Genomic DNA, 17179 nt, shown 5'->3' with positions numbered 1-17179 from the left:
TAGCTCTTATGTCCAAGTCACGTGACGGGTGTGTGTATATGTGCGGGCTGCGCGGCGCCGCGGGAACGCAGGTTGGCGCGCACCAGGATGAAGTACGAACTCAACGGGCAGGTGGTGCTGATCAGCGGCGGGTCGCAGGGCCTGGGGCGCGCGTTCGCGCAGAAGTACATCGAGGAGTCGGACTCGACAGTGGTGATCGTGTCGCGGTCGGAGGAGAAGCTGACGCGCGCGGGCGAGGCGATCTGCGGCGGGGCGCGCCGGCTGGGGGCCGGCGGCGCCGGGCGCCTGCTGTACTACGCGTGCAACCTGGGCGACGCGGCGGCGGTGGGCGGGCTGTTTGCGACGCTGGCGGACGCGGGGCTGCAGGTGACACAGGTGCTGTTCTGCGCGGGCGGCGCAGTGCCCGGGCTGTTTGCGGAGCTGAGTTCCGCGCAGCTGGCGGCTGGCGTGGAGATGAACTACGGCACGGCGCTGCACCTGGCGCATGGGGCCGTCCGCCACGGGGCGCGGCACCTAGTGTTCTTCTCCTCGGCGGCGGCGGTGTACCCGTTCATCGGGTACAGCCAGTACGCGCCGCTCAAGGCCGCGCTGCGCGCGCTCGTCGCGGTGCTGCGGCAGGAGTGCGACGGCGTGCGCGTGTCGTGCGTCTACCCCGGCAACTTTGCGTCCGAGGGCTACGCGGAGGAGAACCGCACGAAGCCGGCGATAACCGCGGCAATCGAGGGCTCCAGCGAGGCGATCTCGTGCGCCGCGTGCTGCGACAAGATCGTGCGCGGGCTGCGCAGCGGCTACGACGACGTCACCACGGACTTCGTGGGCTGGCTGCTGCTCGCCTGCAACATGGGCTTCAACTACCACAGCACGACATACTTCCTCTGGCCGCTGGGCTGGCTGCTGGGCGCACTGGTAAACCTGTTGGTTGTGCCGATCTACATGCTGCTGTGCCGCTGGGACATCCACAAGTGGCGGACTCAGCGCGAGGAGACGCACCTGGCAGCCAAGACTGACTAGGTGACCCATATAACTGAGTATACATAGTTTCCCGAATGTGGCGGCCAGGCATAGTCCGGCGCGGGGAACAGCCCCACCCACGGACGCCTTGTTCTGAGCATCGAGGGGCGATGAGCCTCGGTGTAACGCAGGTTTTCTTTTTTCGAAGCTGCATAAAGAAAAAAATTTCAGCATCTCAGCAGGTCATCGCCACTTCCGCCTTCGTCAAAGCTCTACCGCTTCTGTTCAGAGAGCTTGTTCTGCCACTCTCTATACTGATACCATGTCGTCATATACTTGTAACTCATGTGCGCTTGCATTTCAGTCGAGCGAGGATCAGAGAATGCACATGAAGTCGGACTGGCACCGATACAACCTGAAGAGAAGAGTTGCCCAACTTACCCCCATTGACGAAAACACATTCAAAGAGAAGGTGGCGGCCTTGGCCACGGAGGAGCAGCAGCCGCCCTCCAGTAAGGAACTGCGCAGGCGCCAGCGCGAAGCATTGCTCGAGAAGAAGAAGAAGCTCCTGGAGATGGCGCGGCAGAGCATGCTACAGAACATGGGGGACGAGCTCAAGGTGAACATAGAATCGCTTGTTGCGGACAAGCTGGGCGTGGCCGCCGCGCCTGCAGACCAGGAGGCCGCGCCTGCAGAGGTACCGGCGCTGTCCGCGGAAGAACAGCACGAGCAGCTGATGGCGGAGAAGATCAAGAACAAGGTCGAGATACCGCCGGAGGCGTGCTTGTTTTGCCCCAAGCGCACGCACGCCTCGTTTGAGGAGAACCTAGAGCATATGCAGAAGAAGCACGGCTTCTACATCCCCGAGCAGAAGTATCTTGTCGACAAGCCTGGCCTAGTGAAGTACCTGTCCGAGAAGATAGGCCTGGGTAACTTGTGCCTCTGCTGCTCTTTCCAGGGTAGATCCCTCGAGGCGGTGAGGGCACACATGCTGGCGAAGTCACACTGCCGTATTCCATACGAGAGCGAGGACGAAAAACTGGAGATCTCCGAATTCTACGACTTCTCCAGCACGTACGCGGAGCTGGACGCCGCCGCGAACGCAGACGAGGGCGAATGGGAGGACGTGGAGTCCGACGCTGACTCCGAGTCTGGCGACGAAGAGCTTCCGCAAGAGCTCATCTACCACGACGGCGTTGAGCTGCACTTGCCCACGGGCGTCAAGGTTGGCCACAGAACACTGCAGAGATACTACAGACAGAACTTGAAGCCCGAGCGCGAGCTGACCGAGGGCCAGGGCACCGTCATCGCCGCCGAGACCAGGCACTTCGCCACGATTCTTGACGCAAAACAGGTGGCCACCCAGAAGAAGGTCTGGCAAACCGAAGTCAAGGACAAGAAGAGAGATTCTAAGCGGGCTGCGAAGTTCATCAACAACCAGCCCTACTACAGGGACCAATTGTTGCAGTGAGCGCCAAGGCCTCATCTTTGTAGGATATGTAACAAGCACTATACACGGAATCAAGAAATGCAGACAGAAAATACCTGCGTGGCTGCCAGGCAGCTCTCCATACCTAGATGGCATAGTATTCCGCTTCGGCATAGTCGTTACTAGCGTAAATGCGGTTCAAAGAAGTTGGACTGCTTTTCTGCCAGCTACTGGCGGTGCTCATCTTCGCGGCCGGGTTCTTTCCGCAGAAGAAGGTGTTAAAGGGTGATGCCCAGTTTCAGTACATGGCCGAGACACAGCGGGCGCTAGAGCCCGCGTTCGACAAGTTAGTTCTGGTCGTCATAGATGCACTGCGTGCAGACTTCCTCTTTCAGCAGAATGTGTCGCATTTCGACTTTGTGCATGAGCTGCTAAACCGGGGAGAAGCGTGGGGTTTCACTGCGTATTCAAACCCGCCGACGGTGACACTGCCCAGGCTGAAAGGGATCACGACTGGGTCTGCGCCGAACTTCCTTGACGCGATTCTCAATGTGGCAGAGGACGACAGCTCGTCAAACTTGAAGGACCAGGATTCGTGGATCAGCCAGTTTGCCAAGCATGGCAAGAAAATCCACTTCTTCGGCGACGACACCTGGCTGAAGCTCTTCCCCGAGGAGTTCTTCCAGAAGCACGACGGCACCAACTCCTTCTTTGTCAGTGACTTTGAGGAGGTTGACACGAATGTTACACGGCACTTGCCGCATGAGCTGCAGCACAAGGACTGGGATGTGCTCATCCTGCACTATCTGGGGCTCGACCATATTGGGCACAAGGGCGGAGCAGCGTCACAATTCATGCCCCCAAAGCACCGGGAGATGGATGCAGTAATCCGTCAGATCTACGACCAGGTGGACAACAGAACGCTCCTGTGTGTCATGGGAGACCATGGAATGAACGACCTTGGCAATCACGGCGGGTCGTCTGCCGGGGAGACCAGTGCCGGTATGGTCTTTATCTCCAAGATGCTATCCTCGTACCCGCGGCCGGCAGCACAAGACGGCGTATCTTCCCCTGTGACTGCAGCTGAAGACTACCAGTTCTTCACGAGGATCCAGCAGGTAGATTTCGTGCCAACCATAGCTTCGCTGTTCAATATACCGATACCCAAGAACAGCCTGGGGGTGTTTGTCAGGGAATTCTCATCCTTGCTTGGGCAGCACGCGACCACGAAGATCATTGAAAACTACCATCAGCTAATGCAACTTGCCGCAAAGAAGACCGCTGCCCGGGGCAACGATGATATTGACTCCATGCTTGCCGAGATGAAGGACGTACAAGCAACACTGGCCCGGACAGCGACAAATTACAACTACGCTATGCTATTTCTTGGGGTGGGCATGCTTTCAATTGTCACTGCTGCTACCGCATATTGCTACATTTCAAGTGCTCGTTTGAATGAGGCTTCTGTCCTAATGATTGCAGTCACCGCCCTATTGGGATCCAGCGTCTTTGGAAGTAGTTTCGTGGAGGAGGAACACCAGATCTGGTGGTGGATCATTATTGCTGTCGTGGGATATTCGTGGGCGACTCGTCCCTCCTGCACTCCCTCGCATCTGGTGTTTCTTGTGTGCGCGCGGCTATTGCGTGGTTGGAACAATAGTGGCCAAAAGTTCATGTATGACTTCACGGTCGCAGAACTTCTGAAGTCACACCCTTCAATAAAATGGCTACTGGTGTGTGCTACGCTTGCGGTGGTGGCCCTGGACGGGTTCACAGAGCGCCCGCTTCTCAGCATATTTAACCTGCTAGCCGGGCTGCTCTGTTTTGTCTATAAGACTTGTTGGGCAAACGTGAATGGCGAAGTATCACCAACGTATGCCCAAACACTGGTCACCAAAGCATGCAGCCTTTTATTTGCCGGCGGGACCCCTTGGGACGATAAGCAGCTACTTGTTCCACTTGCACGGCTGTTTTTCAAGGTTACCGCTGCGATCGTATGTATGCGGATTGCTTACAACGTCGTCTTTGCGAAACGCAAGTTCCTTTCCGAACTGTTCCCTCTGTTCACCATTGTCCTCATCATGCAGACCGCATCGCAGAATATACCACTGTTCTTGGTGTTCACCATCATGAGGTCGTCGCTGCGGAATATACTCCGCGTCGGTTATCCACAGCAGCGGTGCGAGATGTTCTTCGTGCTCTCTTTGATCTTGCAGAATCTTTCATTCTTCCAGTTTGGTGGCACCAACTCAATCGCGACTATCGACCTAACAAACTCCTACAATGGCATCTCGGAGAACTACAACATCTACGTCGTGGGTCTGTTGATGTGCATCGGCAACATGGCGCCTGCCATATATTGGTCACTGGCAGCTGTGGTTGATCACCAACTCTACAGCAAGAAATCCTACGCCCAGCAAAAGCTGTCCTCGATGTTCTTCTATTCTGTAAACAGTTTGTTACTTCTGGTCGCTTGTATCTGCATGCGCTATCATCTTTTCATCTGGAGCGTTTTCAGCCCGAAGTTGTGCTACCTTCTGGGCTGGAACATCCTCATCCACTTTCTCACTGAGACGGTGCTTGAACCTTTCTTGCTCATGGTGGCGGGCTGACTGTCTCTAGTTCCACTTGTATAATATTCCTTCATCAGTGAGAATCTCATAGTATTGTCATATATTAGATATTATCTAGGTCATGTTTTAGAGAATAGGTCTCTTCCGAAAAAATTGGCTACCACTGCCAATCATTACATGTCAGAACCGACCATCTCCAAGTGTCGAACCGTCCCCACTGCAAATGCTCTCACTTAGATCCAGCTTCAGACGCTTATTTTCTGTTTCCTGCAGGGTTTATGACCAGCAGGCGCAGAAGGCCGTGTCTTCCTGCCCGGCTGGCACACCGCTGAATCTGCTTATAAAGAAGGGCGGGAAGGAGCCGTTGGCTCTCGAGGATTCCGACTACCCCGAGTGGTTATGGAAGGTGCTTGACCCTGAGGCGCAAGCCGCAAAGCTGGCAGAGGACCCCATTAAAGCGCGGAAGAAGGCTCTGCGGCGGATGAACAGAGAACACATCAAGCAGCAGAACTTCCTGGCGAAGATGTGAACCTGTCCCGAGCACTTGTATATATATAGACCACTACATAAATTAACGAGTTAGAAACGTTGTACTCAAAGCGACGATGGCCCCAGCCAGACGCCAACGGTGCCAGCCTGGGCCTCGACATCGCAGGATGGATAATAAAACTAGAGTTCGAAAAATTTTAGCACAGGCCGCTTGGCAGTGAACATTGAAGATCGAAGCAATAGCTGAATTAGGACCTGAAATGACCGGCGAGCTGCATCCTATCTTTAACGCTGATGCGCTCGGCGCTTCCCATAGGCTCCATGCGCACACACATGGCGACGGGACCAAAATTGTGGCGTATTATAACAAGCATCTGCGCCTAGGCAGATTCACAGAGCAAACATACAAAAGCTGGCACGCAGAGGTGGACGCAAAAGCAAGCAGTATCTTGAATGGCTCTGGTAGCTTGCTAGCCTTCTATGGCGATCACATAATCGAAGTGGTAGATAGGGAGGGGAAGAAGATTACATTAACCGTCAACGGAGGCATCAAACAGGTACTATGGCACCCTCTGGCATACCTCGACTCCTGTTTGGTTGTGCTAACAGGGCAGGAGACGATAGAGATTTACGAACTGAACGAGCCGCGTTATGAAAAGCCGACATTGGTCCTTAACGAGCCGACTTCGCAGCTGGGTATCTCATCACGCGTCATCGACATCACCAATATAGCATTCGCTCCAGATGGCCTGTCATTGTATCTATTCTCAACTTCGGAGGGTGGTGACGTGCATGTTATATGCCCACTGCTGCCCAGTAGGATCAAGGCAGACCGCGCCAAGTGGGCTAGGCAGTGGAACAAGGCGACCGCTCTGTACAGTACTCTGACGAAGGATACTCCAGACGACGCTAAAGTTGCAACGATAGAGTATCTCGAATTTGTTACGCAACTTCTACAGGCGATCGAGAAGAATGGCAGTGACGGCGAGCTAGTGATTCCAGAACACAGACGGAGGACGATATCGCAAGGGCCTTACAACATTCACGGCTTCCCAGAAAAGCTTTATAGTGCAGTCGGCACAAAACTGACTGTTGTCCCGCTCGGTGAATCAGAGGCACATCTGCTTCTACTAAGCTTTGACGACTCCACCAATATCTTGCTCTTCCCAAGCACAGAAGTCCTGATGTCGTGGACGAAAGATCTCAAGAATGCTTATACATTAATGCTGGTAGAAGAATTCACAGCTACAGGGACCGCTTTTGCAACCTGTGATGGAGTTGCAGTTCTTGGCATAGACTCTGCGCAGAGAGTGGAAATTCCCTATTTACAGGCACTGGAGGACTGTATCAGGGACTGTAACTTGGCCGCCTTGCAGGATATCAACTTTACTTCGTCCATCTGCAAGATACCGGGGAAGTTTCACTCAGTGGCCCGCTTCAATGCGCCAGGTAACAAGGGCATCATTCTAGTTGGTGACCATCATGCCAAGATCGTCCCATCTACAGAAGCCGCCAAGTCGGATACGGAAACAGAACTGGACTCGCAGCCAGGGAAGGAGCCAACATACACTGTCTGTTTCCCAAATTCCCTCGAAGAAATACTCAATACAAACAAAGAACTACAACGCAGGAAACACCAGCCTCTGCCGTTAGTCCCCCCTGCTCTTAAAAACATCCCACTTAACAGCGATCTCAACGAGCAGCACCTTGCTACCTTAACTAACATTTCCAAAGAAGTAATGGACCGCATCATCCTCTCTCAGTCCGCGGGTCTCCTGATGCACAACCGACTCTCTCTTCAGCAATACGAGCTCCATCGCCAGGTAGAAACGGTAGCCGATATCTGCTCCAGGCACTCTGTGCTTCGGGACTCCTCAGAGGCCATGTCCTCGCGACTAACCTCCGTCCTCAAAAGAGACCGCCGTTTGAAACAGAGATTGTGCATGCTGCAATCTACTCTGAACCGTATCAACTCTTCCCACAAGTTCAGCGACCTGCCGCTCAGCAAAAAGGAGGCCGATTGGTTCAGAGAGCTGAAAAACCAGGCTATTTCCTTCAACGACTACGTGCTACAGAGCGCACAGCTGCGCGACGAGCTTGCATTCCTCAAAAACGAACTGGAATCCTTACCAGAACACAGACAACACGACCGCCAGGAAGAGGAGCCCTTCGATTTCCGCCGCCTACAAGAGCTGCTAAAGCTGGACTCGAAAATCATCACCGAGTGCACCGACAACCTGTCTGCAGCTGCGAGAGAGTTGGAGCGCAAGCTATGTATTTAACCAACCTGCATACATATATACACAAGTTATACCTCAGAAGTCCGTCACGCGGCCGTTGTATGAGTAGTCCCCGTACCGCAGTGGGTCTTGGCGCGGCCCGCCAATCTCCCCTGTCTCGGGATTCTTGTCGCCCTCGAACTCTGGCAACGTCTTGCTGAATTCCGGTGAGAACGAGCCTATTTCTGTCTTGAGGATGGGAGAGTTCGCTGACTCCTTCGTATGGTCATTCTCGAACTGTCTGTTGTACTCGTCGATGGCAGCTTGTGACTGTGCAATCTTCTGAAGCCGTTCGAACTCTTTCTGCTCTTCTCTCGGAAGCGATGGAGGAGCTGCCTTCTCATCGCTAGTGAAGAATCTTATGAGGCTTCTCGAGGACCATGTGTAATTCACAGTAGGGACGGCGTAAGAATGACGTAGTACTGAACGAAACATGTGCTAATGGATATGTGTTAGTTACTAGATGGATTACACTGCTGCGCTTTTCAGTTAATATTAAGCCTTACTAAGCCAGCCATTCCTAGACGGACATACGTACTCAAAGGAATGTGGAATACCGTGACAATACAAATATGTCAGCGGAACTGATTCATTAATATTCTCTGCCACTTCCGCCCTTGTAGAGCCACATTTGATCAGAGGGAAAGCGCGGCGCGGAAATAGGCGTCACGCTATAGGGCATCATTTGAAGAGTCATACCCTGAAACACATAAAGATGAACATCTCAGAAGCAGGGCGACTTCTGGGCCATTCAAGACTTCGACACATACCAGGAAGACGCTACAACAGCATGGGGAAAATCAGGGGGAATAACTACTTTGCAGAGACGACGAGAGACGTGTGGACGATTATCAACGAGGCAGCAGCGAAGGCTGCCGCCGAATCGGTGGCCAACGGTGGCAGTGGGGCAGGAAAGGGCATGAAGGTACTAAACCTTGGCCAGGGTTTCTTCTCGTACTCTCCTCCTGACTTTGCGATTGCCGGCGCACAGCGTGCGCTGGAGAACGCCATGAACAACCAGTACGCACCAACCCGGGGCCGGCCCGCGCTGGTGGAGGCGCTGTTGAAGCTATACCGCCCCATGTACGGGGATCTAGCCGCAGAGAACGTGCAGGTGACTACTGGCGCCAACGAGGGTATCTTCGCCTGTCTTGCTGGGCTTGTAAACCCAGGCGACGAGGTTATTGTGTTCGAGCCTTTCTTCGACCAGTACATACCTAACATCGAGCTTCTGGGTGGCGTGGTGCGCTACGTGCCCATCCGGCCACCAGCGGAGCTCTCGAAGCGGGTGACGGAGGGCACAGAGTGGGTCATCGACTATGATATGTTGCGCCAGACCATCAATGAAAAGACGAAAGCAGTGATCATCAACTCTCCGCACAACCCCATCGGGAAAGTGTTCACGCGTGAAGAGTTGCTCAAGCTCGGGAACATTTGCGTTGAGAAGGGTATCTACATTATCTCTGATGAAGTATACGAGCACTTGTACTTCACTGACGAATTTACCCGAATCGCCACCTTGTCAGAGGAGATCTCGCAGCACACGTTGACCGTCGGATCTGCAGGAAAGTCCTTTGCTGCGACTGGCTGGCGTATTGGCTGGGTCATATCCCGCAACAAGGAGTTGTTGGCCCTGGCCTCCAAGGCACACGTGCGCATCTGTTTCAGTTCCCCTGCACCGCTGCAGGAGGCCTGCGCTGTTGCCATTGAACACGCATTGAAAACGACCTACTATGCTGACACTCGTGCTGCCTACCAAAAGAAGTACGAGCGCTTCCAGAAGCCTTTCGACGATCTGGGCTTGCCATACACTCGTGCGGAGGGTTCTTATTTCCTTCTTGTGGACTTTTCGCGCCTACCACTCCCCGCAGATTACCACTTCCCTGAGGAACTTGCGGACAAAGGTCGCGACTTCCGCGTGGCCTATTGGCTCATTAATGAGTTGGGTCTCGTCGCCATCCCATGTTCAAGTTTCTTCATCCCTGACCATCGCGAAGCATCGGAGAACATGCTTCGTTTCGCAATTTGCAAGGACGATACTTACCTAGATGAGGCCATCGAGAGGCTTATGGTCCTGAAGAACTACTTATAATATGTTAATTAAACTTAATATATGTACTTTGATTTGTATTTTGCACCTGAAAGTTTAACGGTTGCTTGAGTATTTTCATTGACGTATCCAGCTGCGCACCAGACGCTCGGAGTCGCTTGTTCGTTTCACTTTTATAAGTGTGACGTGAGAGCCAGTAAACCGGTAAGTACGGGTACCGAATACAGATATGGATAGAAGGAAGCTAATATTTGGTAAATTCTGGCTTTTCGGCTTGCTCAATAATGTATTGTATGTGGTCATACTAGCTGCTGCTGTGGATATCGTGGGCCCGACTCTACCAAAATCGCTGATCCTGCTGGCAGACATTTTGCCATCGTTCTTAGTCAAGTTGGTGGCCCCGTTTTTCATAGATAGGGTAGAGTATCACTATCGGATATGGAGTCTAATTGCGTTGAGCGGCTTTGGAATGCTACTGGTGGCATCAGGGCGGCTGGGAGTATGCATTGTGGGAATAGTGCTGGCTTCTATCTCATCAGGAGTAGGTGAAATCACGTTTCTCCAGTTAACGCACTACTTCAGTCACGTTGCATTAAACGGCTGGAGCTCTGGGACGGGCGGGGCCGGGCTGGCTGGAAGCTTTTTGTACATGCTCCTGACTTCGATCCTGAAAATACCTGTCAGCAGGTCTCTACTACTGTTCTCTATCCTACCGATCGGATTCCTGCTATATTTCACGCTTCAGGTAGAGCGAACTGCATATGAGCCTCTCGCGTCAGGGCACTTTATGGAGGCAGAAGACAATTCAGGCAGTGTGATAAGTCTGGAGGCGCCTAGGACTACAGTAGACAACGCCCGTGACTGTGCAAGCCGGCCTCGGTTGGCCGCTCTGCGGGAACGAATAGAAGTGACTATGCGGCGACTAAAAGTGCTAGTAGTCCCTTATATGATACCATTGAGTACGGTATATCTGTTTGAATACTTAATCAACCAGGGCGTATCCCCTACGCTTATGTTCCCAATCCATGAGGGATATGGCACCTCGCAACTCTTCCATAAATATAGAGATATTTATGTGGCTTATGGGACATTGTACCAATTGGGTGTATTCATATCACGATCTAGTGGGAGCTGGGTCCGCATTAGAGGCTTGTATCTGCTTAGCGTTCTACAGTTCTTAAATCTGGTCATCTTGCTAATACAGTCATGGTATTACGTTATCCACTCAGTTTGGGTTATAATGGCCATAGTACTGTACGAAGGGTTGCTTGGCGGTGCATCTTATGTTAACAGTTTCCTGAATATTTCAGAAGACGTCCCGCTGGCTGAACGTGAGTTTTCTCTTGGCGCAGTGTCAATTTCTGACTCCTCGGGCACCCTTGTTGCCGCCTTCATTGGCATTCTCCTCGAGCCAGTGCTGTGCTCTCATCAGGTTAAAACCGGCCGCCCGTGGTGTCAGCTGGAGTGATTTGCTCCGTGTCCTCGGGATCAATCGCCTGCAAATCCTTTCATGCTGTATATATTACATATATTATGCTAAATGCTCATGCGAACCCCTGCTAACAACCCTTGTACGATTTGCTGATTTACGTCTCTGCTGTTGAGAGATGACAACAAACCGAAACATTGCAGCAGGAGCAGCTTCTCTGTCTGTGTGACGCAGTTCTTTTCGTCCTCGTCCGTGAAGTGTTTCTGGAAACTAGCAGCGATATTGTCTCCATCATTCATAAAGGTCTGGTAATATGGTACCACAATTGCATCTCTAAACATTTGGAATAGCAGCTGAGCTAACGTGAGGTGGCCTGAATCCTGTGTGGCACACCAATATTGTGGATAACGTTGGAAATTGGAATCCAGCGGCGCCAGGACAGCCATTGAATCACCATAGGCGTGCTGGTAAAACAGTTCCCACACAGCACACAGCCGTTTTAGGGCGCTTTGCATTTCAATACCTTCAGCATGGTCGTATAGCACCTGGGTTTCCAACACATAAAATGAGGCACGCAAGCACTGTTCAATCTCGTTTAGAAACTTGGACCCCGTGCATGCTGTCTTGCCATCTTGCTTGAGCTTGATGTAAAACTTCAGCACACGATTAATATCCTCAATCTTCGCCGGAAGCTGCCACAGCCGATGGTTCTTAAAAACAGATAGGATCAGATTGCAATAAACCCCCCAGATGTTACTGAGAAGGGCATCCTGCTCATGTATGGTAAATTGGTGGAAGTTAGATTCAAAACTTGGCATATTTTTGATCAGATCATGGAGCAACTGAACATCATTGTTGTCGAAGTTTACCTCATGAAATAGCCTAACGGATTTGTCACTAAGGTTAGAGGGCTGGCTCTGGCCCTGTGAGTAGACCGACTTGTTTGACTCGACAACGTTAGATGTCACGTATGCCGCTTTTTGGTGTTTTCCGTGTTGAGAATGCAGGAACTTCATCCATGGAGTGGGTTGCACATCGACGTCCTGGTACTTAGAGCTGGTCGATCTCACGCGGAAGAGCTTGATGGCAGCCTGCTTGAGCGAGTTTTTACCCCTAGAAAGCCCGTTCTGTTGGCTGGAATTTGATCCATGGGGCATTCGCGTCTTTGGCACATGTAGTTCCAACGACAAGCTGGAGGAACACTTCCCGTATGACCCTGTGCCACGCTCGGACTGCTCTAGCAGTTGGTTGTAGTTGTAGGATCCCGCTAGCCTATCATCATTCTGGCTTATCTGCGCTCCGTTGAAGCTCTCCGAGAGCACGGACTGCCGGCTGCGTCGTGTCTCATTGTTCTGAAAGATGGACTGGAATCCCACACGTGAGAGGCTTGGCAGAACGGAGCTATAGTTGGATGACGGAGTACGCTCCGGTTTCGCCTTCTCGGCACTTGTACTTAGGCCCTGGGTCACCGGTCCATTTTGCGGGAGCAGATCGCTAGACGTCGAAAACTCGCGGATGGACTCTGTGCTGGCACCATAAGTGACAGCTTCCGGAGCGCTCACCTTGCGCCTATAGTCCATACGGCTGTGAACCTCAAGCTTCTGTTCTGACTTGCCCATTAACCCCTGGATACTCAGGCATCGTGTAATCCTTTGGTAAAAAGATACGCACGCTCGCTGATCGCATTGTGCTTGCTCGGGGACTGGGAATAAGGACGGAGGTAACATAAAATTGATGGTATTAACTCAGTAGATGTTTTATTAGTATATTAGCTACTTAATCGGTCTCCTACATTAGGAAAAGGGCCAAAGTAATGGCCAAAAGGTAGGGCCTGGTAGAACTGGAGCAATTGAAGGAAAAGCCCAGTAGGAAGAGATTGAGATTGTTCCAAGGTGATGCGTAGTGCCATCTCATGTATGCAAGGCTTACCGCCAGCTGAGCTGAGCGTACCGCGAGATTCATGGCGGCTTCGCGGTGCATAACCAACCCTTTGGCAGGCACATGTGCATCAGCAGAGTTACAGGACGCTAGAATATCATTGATGATGGCAATTGCCTCGTCTGCGTCCGGGCGATCTGCGGCAGAGGGGGAGAGGAGGCTGCTTATGAGCTCAAAGATGCGGGGGTCAATGGGCTTGAGGAAGTAACCGCTGTGTCGCTGCTGCAGCGCCGAGGCACTGCATGAGTATTTCTTTATTTGAGTCTTGAGTAGCCGCATATCGCCGCCAGGGCCAAAGGGCAGCTCTCCAAAGACCACAAAGTAGAGAATCATACCCAAGGAATACATGTCAGACTCGAAGGTGAACTGCGGGGCGCTAGACGTCATCGCCTTAACGCGAACGTCATCCTCAAACAGCACGAGCTCGGGGGCGGTGAATTCGAGCGTGCCCGTGGCACCGGTAGCGGTGCGCAGTTGGCCCCGCAACTGGCTTTCCCCGAAGTCACCGATTAGGATCTTGGGGAAGTTCTCTGTGGACGACGGGTCGTATTCGCCGAGCAGCAGACAGTTCGACGGCTTCAGGTCGCGGTGTATGATATCTAGCGAATGCAGCTCGCGCAGTCCGTGGGCCAGATCTGAAGCCACAGACAAAACTTGGCGCGTGCTCAGGCCCTTCCGCGTTCCCGTGAGACCCCGGCGCCTCATGCGGAAAAGCCTCTTGCGCTCCTCCGTGCTCTCGCTGCCCGTAAGCCGCTGGAACACCTTGGTGTTGATGACGCCTTCAAGGTTACCGCCGGGGCAAAACTGCTGGAGGATAAACATGTATGGTACGTCATCTGTCGCCGTCGTAGTCTTATTCGCGCCCGCCTGAGCGGTTACGTGCCCCACAGAGCTGGTCCGCTCCAGCCACACATGGTTGTACTTCACAAGATGGAGGCAGTCCTGCGTGATAGAGTTCATGAATTTCACCTCCTGGATGCACTTGTTGAGCCACGCCATGTCATCCCCGATGGCAATCTTCTTCAGCGCGTAAACGCCCAGGCTGTGCTCCAGAAACGTGTGCTCCACCTTGTACACCGCTCCGCGGGCCCCATTTCCCAACACCTCCAACTCCTGGAAGAAGTTCTGGTAGTATCCCTGCGTAAACAGGTTCTGCGGGATGAACGTGTCCGGCGCCTCCACCGTGCCCGGCCGCGGCAAATCCTCGAGCAGCTGGAAGTATTGGTCATGGATAAAGTAAGACTGTAGTCCGAGCAGGTGCCCGCAGTGTGGGCACCGCCCCCCCTCGTAGCTTGCACTGTCTGATGCCGCCAACGACAGTCGCCCCGCGGCCTCGTGGAATAGCACGAGCGACCGCGTCCGCGCATCATGCACCACTATCGACGTATCATTCTGATTGTTACGATTGTATAGCACTAATGACATCTCGCGATTTCGTGACACCATGGAACCATCGCCTGGTTATCAGCTGACCCTTACGACGGACACTCCACTCTGGCAATTACTGCTTAAAGTAACAAAAAAATCCAATATTTTAGTCTTATCAAAGAGGTTGCCGACTCTTCCTCCTGCGTAATGGCACTCAAACGATAGAGGACCTGCAACTGATCTCGAACAGATCGAAGCTTCACTTCTTTCTAGAACCTGCTCCCCCAGTTGTAAAATTCATTTTTGCAAAATACCCTCGAGCATGATATGAAAATCAGTCTCGGAGATGAGCGAAACAGCGAAACAGACTGACTAAAGATAGGAATATACATATTAAACTACATTACAAACGCTCAATGGATGGCTTTGCGAGTCGAAGACGGGCGCACTTCGCAACGTGAGAGTTGTACTGCGGCAGGCGGTCGAAACTGCGTTTGCAGAGCTTGCACATGTACTTACGCTCGTGGATTTTCATATGCTTACTGAGATTGCTTGACTCGTTGAAGCGCTTCCCGCAAACCGTGCAAGAAAGAGGTTTCTCGCCTGTGTGGGTGCGGATATGCACGCGTAGAGAGCTGGACGTGCTAAACTGCTTGCGGCAGTAGTGGCAATGGAAAGGCCGCTCGCCGGAGTGCGTGCGGATGTGCTGGGCGAGGATGTCGTCGGTAGAGAAGGTTTTAGGACAGTGTGGACAGCTGCAGGGCTTGTGGCCGGTGTGTACCTTGATGTGGCGCAAAAGCTTCTGGCGCTGTGTAAAGTGCTTGGTGCAGCCAGCCCAGTTGCATTGGTATGCGGAGCGGCCAGAGGGCACATGGCTCGAGACGATGTGGTCGTTGAGCGCTTGGCGCGAGGAGAAGCAGTCTGTGCAGGAGCCCCAGAGACAACGGAAGGTGCCGTCCGCAGAAGGTTCGATGGCGTTTGACGAGCAGTGGGTCTCACAGTGGTTGCAGTTCTGCAGCTGGAGCGCCTTGTCGTCGAGAAACTGGATGTCAAAGCCTATGCCGTGAGTGCCGTTGACGTGGTTGATCAGGGAGTCCGTGTCTGCCGACAGAAAGTCGCAGTCCTTCCAGCGGCATGGAAAGTCGGCGTCCGCGGCGCTGCCGGAGATGTGGTCTTTGAGCATGTGAGATTGCAGGTCCAACAGATTTGGGTGAATCGCGCTGCAGTCGTCCCACAGGCAGCGCAGTGCGCGGTCGTTGCTCTTGAAGTTCCAGTTGAAGTTTATAGTGTTAGTGCCATTTATAGACAGGCAGCGTCGCTGCTCCGCAGGAAGCTGTTCTGGCACTGGGTCGCGCTCGTTGCTTGTGAACCGTTCCTGGCCTTTTGTGATCGCGTCCTCGAGCGACTTGTGAGGGTGAAGCTCGATACGGTGATGGTGGTGGTGATGGTGGTGGTGATGGTGGTGTGCTCTGCCCTGCGGTATGACCTGGGCTGTTGGCGTTGGGCTGTTGCTGCCGACAGCAGCACCTGTATCCGCAATGCCCGATATGCTAGAATGGAGCAAATTAATGGACTGGTCTGCATTCTTGCAGAGCGGAGCCTCGTACATGCTGGATATGCTTACGAGATCGTTGAGGATCTTTATGTCTGTTTCGCTATTCACCACGTGGTCGTGGCAGTGCTGCTGTTCATGACCAGCCGTATCTTCACAGGAGTCGTAGTTCACGCATTGTTGGCAAAGCCAGTCGAAGGAGCCATCCTCCAAGGTCGGGGAGTCCGCGGCGGACGTTTCCACAGTCAAGGTACTAGAAGATGAGTCTATATGACTCATTGCTGTGCCACTTGGACATGTGAAGTCGCAATTGATGAACTTCGGCAAGTTGACAACTGCGCCCGAGCGATCTTCTCCGCCCCGTTCGCCTGTGGGACAGCCATGAAAGACAGCAATCTCACTGGGACCCTCCCCGCCTGCCACATGCTGTTGCTCGCAGCATATCTCCATAATCTTTGGGCTACATTGTGTGCAGGTGCCCTTGCTGCGCTTGGCGCCCTGCTGCGGGAGCAGCAGGTCATCCTGCCATCCTCTTGAGCCAGGCGCAGGCACTCCCGCAGCCTCGCCCTGTAGCTCCTGAAACAGATTCAGGTTGTGGTAGTTCACGAACTCGAAGTGCTGGCAATCCTGGTACTTCGAGCAGTCGATCTCCCGCCGCGTGGCTTGCACTGCGGTCATCACGCCGCCCTCGGGCTCCGCCTGCGGCCGTTCTTCCCCATCGCCGCCCCGGCTACTGTTGTGCACATGCCCGTGGATGTACGTCAGGTTGTTGTAGTTGTGGATGTGGCCATGTACCACTCCCTGTTGCGTCTCCTGCAGCTGAATATCGCCAACCATCGCGAGTATGCCTGTCACTGCTTCACCTGGCTCCGGGGGGAATTGAGATAGTTGGAAAAAAACCAAAGGGAGATCTGCTTCCTGAAAAATGGCGTCTCTGTCTTACTGGTACTCTCAAATAGCTACGTCTAGGTACAGGGCCATTTCCGGATCCCAGCCACGGGTCCACTGCAGCAGGTACAACAGGATATCGCACGTCTCGCCCTGCGCACGTCACTTGGAGCCTCCCGTTCTCGTCCTGACGTCTCAATAAGGTACGCCGTTTCTCTTCGCCGATGGCCTGC

General features: G+C 53.2%; 11 protein-coding genes across 11 annotated transcripts; 7 read left to right on the top strand and 4 right to left on the bottom strand.

The window, feature by feature from the left end:
• Nucleotides 1–87: 87 nt before the first annotated feature.
• On the top strand, nucleotides 88–1011 carry TSC10 (3-dehydrosphinganine reductase; the record flags this gene model as incomplete). Its single annotated transcript, NM_210050.1, has 1 exon — nucleotides 88–1011. The coding sequence occupies one exon, from the start codon at nucleotides 88–90 to the stop codon at nucleotides 1009–1011; it is 924 nt and encodes a 307-aa protein (NP_984697.1).
• Nucleotides 1012–1273: 262 nt separating this feature from the next.
• REI1 (Rei1p) lies at nucleotides 1274–2422 on the top strand (the record flags this gene model as incomplete). Its single annotated transcript, NM_210049.1, has 1 exon — nucleotides 1274–2422. One exon carries the CDS (start codon nucleotides 1274–1276, stop codon nucleotides 2420–2422), a length of 1149 nt encoding a protein of 382 aa, NP_984696.1.
• A 149-nt stretch (nucleotides 2423–2571) lies between these two features.
• On the top strand, nucleotides 2572–4992 carry LAS21 (mannose-ethanolamine phosphotransferase LAS21; the record flags this gene model as incomplete). The annotated part of the gene is made up of 1 exon (NM_210048.2): nucleotides 2572–4992. One exon carries the CDS (start codon nucleotides 2572–2574, stop codon nucleotides 4990–4992), a length of 2421 nt encoding a protein of 806 aa, NP_984695.2.
• A 184-nt stretch (nucleotides 4993–5176) lies between these two features.
• On the top strand, nucleotides 5177–5482 carry MRPL37 (mitochondrial 54S ribosomal protein mL54; the record flags this gene model as incomplete). The annotated part of the gene is made up of 1 exon (NM_210047.1): nucleotides 5177–5482. One exon carries the CDS (start codon nucleotides 5177–5179, stop codon nucleotides 5480–5482), a length of 306 nt encoding a protein of 101 aa, NP_984694.1.
• A 220-nt stretch (nucleotides 5483–5702) lies between these two features.
• NUP82 (linker nucleoporin NUP82) lies at nucleotides 5703–7724 on the top strand (the record flags this gene model as incomplete). Its single annotated transcript, NM_210046.2, has 1 exon — nucleotides 5703–7724. One exon carries the CDS (start codon nucleotides 5703–5705, stop codon nucleotides 7722–7724), a length of 2022 nt encoding a protein of 673 aa, NP_984693.2.
• Nucleotides 7725–7757: 33 nt separating this feature from the next.
• SDH8 (Sdh8p) lies at nucleotides 7758–8265 on the bottom strand (the record flags this gene model as incomplete). Its single annotated transcript, NM_210045.2, has 2 exons — nucleotides 7758–8159; nucleotides 8256–8265. The coding sequence occupies one exon, from the start codon at nucleotides 8154–8156 to the stop codon at nucleotides 7758–7760; it is 399 nt and encodes a 132-aa protein (NP_984692.1).
• Nucleotides 8266–8436: 171 nt separating this feature from the next.
• On the top strand, nucleotides 8437–9813 carry BNA3 (kynurenine--oxoglutarate transaminase; the record flags this gene model as incomplete). The annotated part of the gene is made up of 1 exon (NM_210044.1): nucleotides 8437–9813. One exon carries the CDS (start codon nucleotides 8437–8439, stop codon nucleotides 9811–9813), a length of 1377 nt encoding a protein of 458 aa, NP_984691.1.
• A 187-nt stretch (nucleotides 9814–10000) lies between these two features.
• YHC3 (amino acid transporter YHC3) lies at nucleotides 10001–11239 on the top strand (the record flags this gene model as incomplete). The annotated part of the gene is made up of 1 exon (NM_210043.1): nucleotides 10001–11239. One exon carries the CDS (start codon nucleotides 10001–10003, stop codon nucleotides 11237–11239), a length of 1239 nt encoding a protein of 412 aa, NP_984690.1.
• Nucleotides 11240–11307: 68 nt separating this feature from the next.
• Nucleotides 11308–12927, bottom strand: BIT61 (Bit61p; the record flags this gene model as incomplete). The annotated part of the gene is made up of 1 exon (NM_210042.1): nucleotides 11308–12927. The coding sequence occupies one exon, from the start codon at nucleotides 12925–12927 to the stop codon at nucleotides 11308–11310; it is 1620 nt and encodes a 539-aa protein (NP_984689.1).
• A 61-nt stretch (nucleotides 12928–12988) lies between these two features.
• Nucleotides 12989–14584, bottom strand: IKS1 (protein kinase IKS1; the record flags this gene model as incomplete). Its single annotated transcript, NM_210041.1, has 1 exon — nucleotides 12989–14584. The coding sequence occupies one exon, from the start codon at nucleotides 14582–14584 to the stop codon at nucleotides 12989–12991; it is 1596 nt and encodes a 531-aa protein (NP_984688.1).
• A 325-nt stretch (nucleotides 14585–14909) lies between these two features.
• On the bottom strand, nucleotides 14910–16895 carry ZAP1 (Zap1p; the record flags this gene model as incomplete). Its single annotated transcript, NM_210040.2, has 1 exon — nucleotides 14910–16895. One exon carries the CDS (start codon nucleotides 16893–16895, stop codon nucleotides 14910–14912), a length of 1986 nt encoding a protein of 661 aa, NP_984687.2.
• Between the last annotated feature and the right edge of the window lie 284 nt (nucleotides 16896–17179).

The sequence above is a fragment of the Eremothecium gossypii genome, chromosome V (assembly GCF_000091025.4).
Source record: "Eremothecium gossypii ATCC 10895 chromosome V, complete sequence".
Classification (NCBI taxonomy): Eukaryota; Fungi; Ascomycota; class Saccharomycetes; order Saccharomycetales; family Saccharomycetaceae; genus Eremothecium; species Eremothecium gossypii.
Note: the sequence above shows the minus strand (reverse complement) of the source record. Positions and strands in the feature narration are given on the sequence as shown.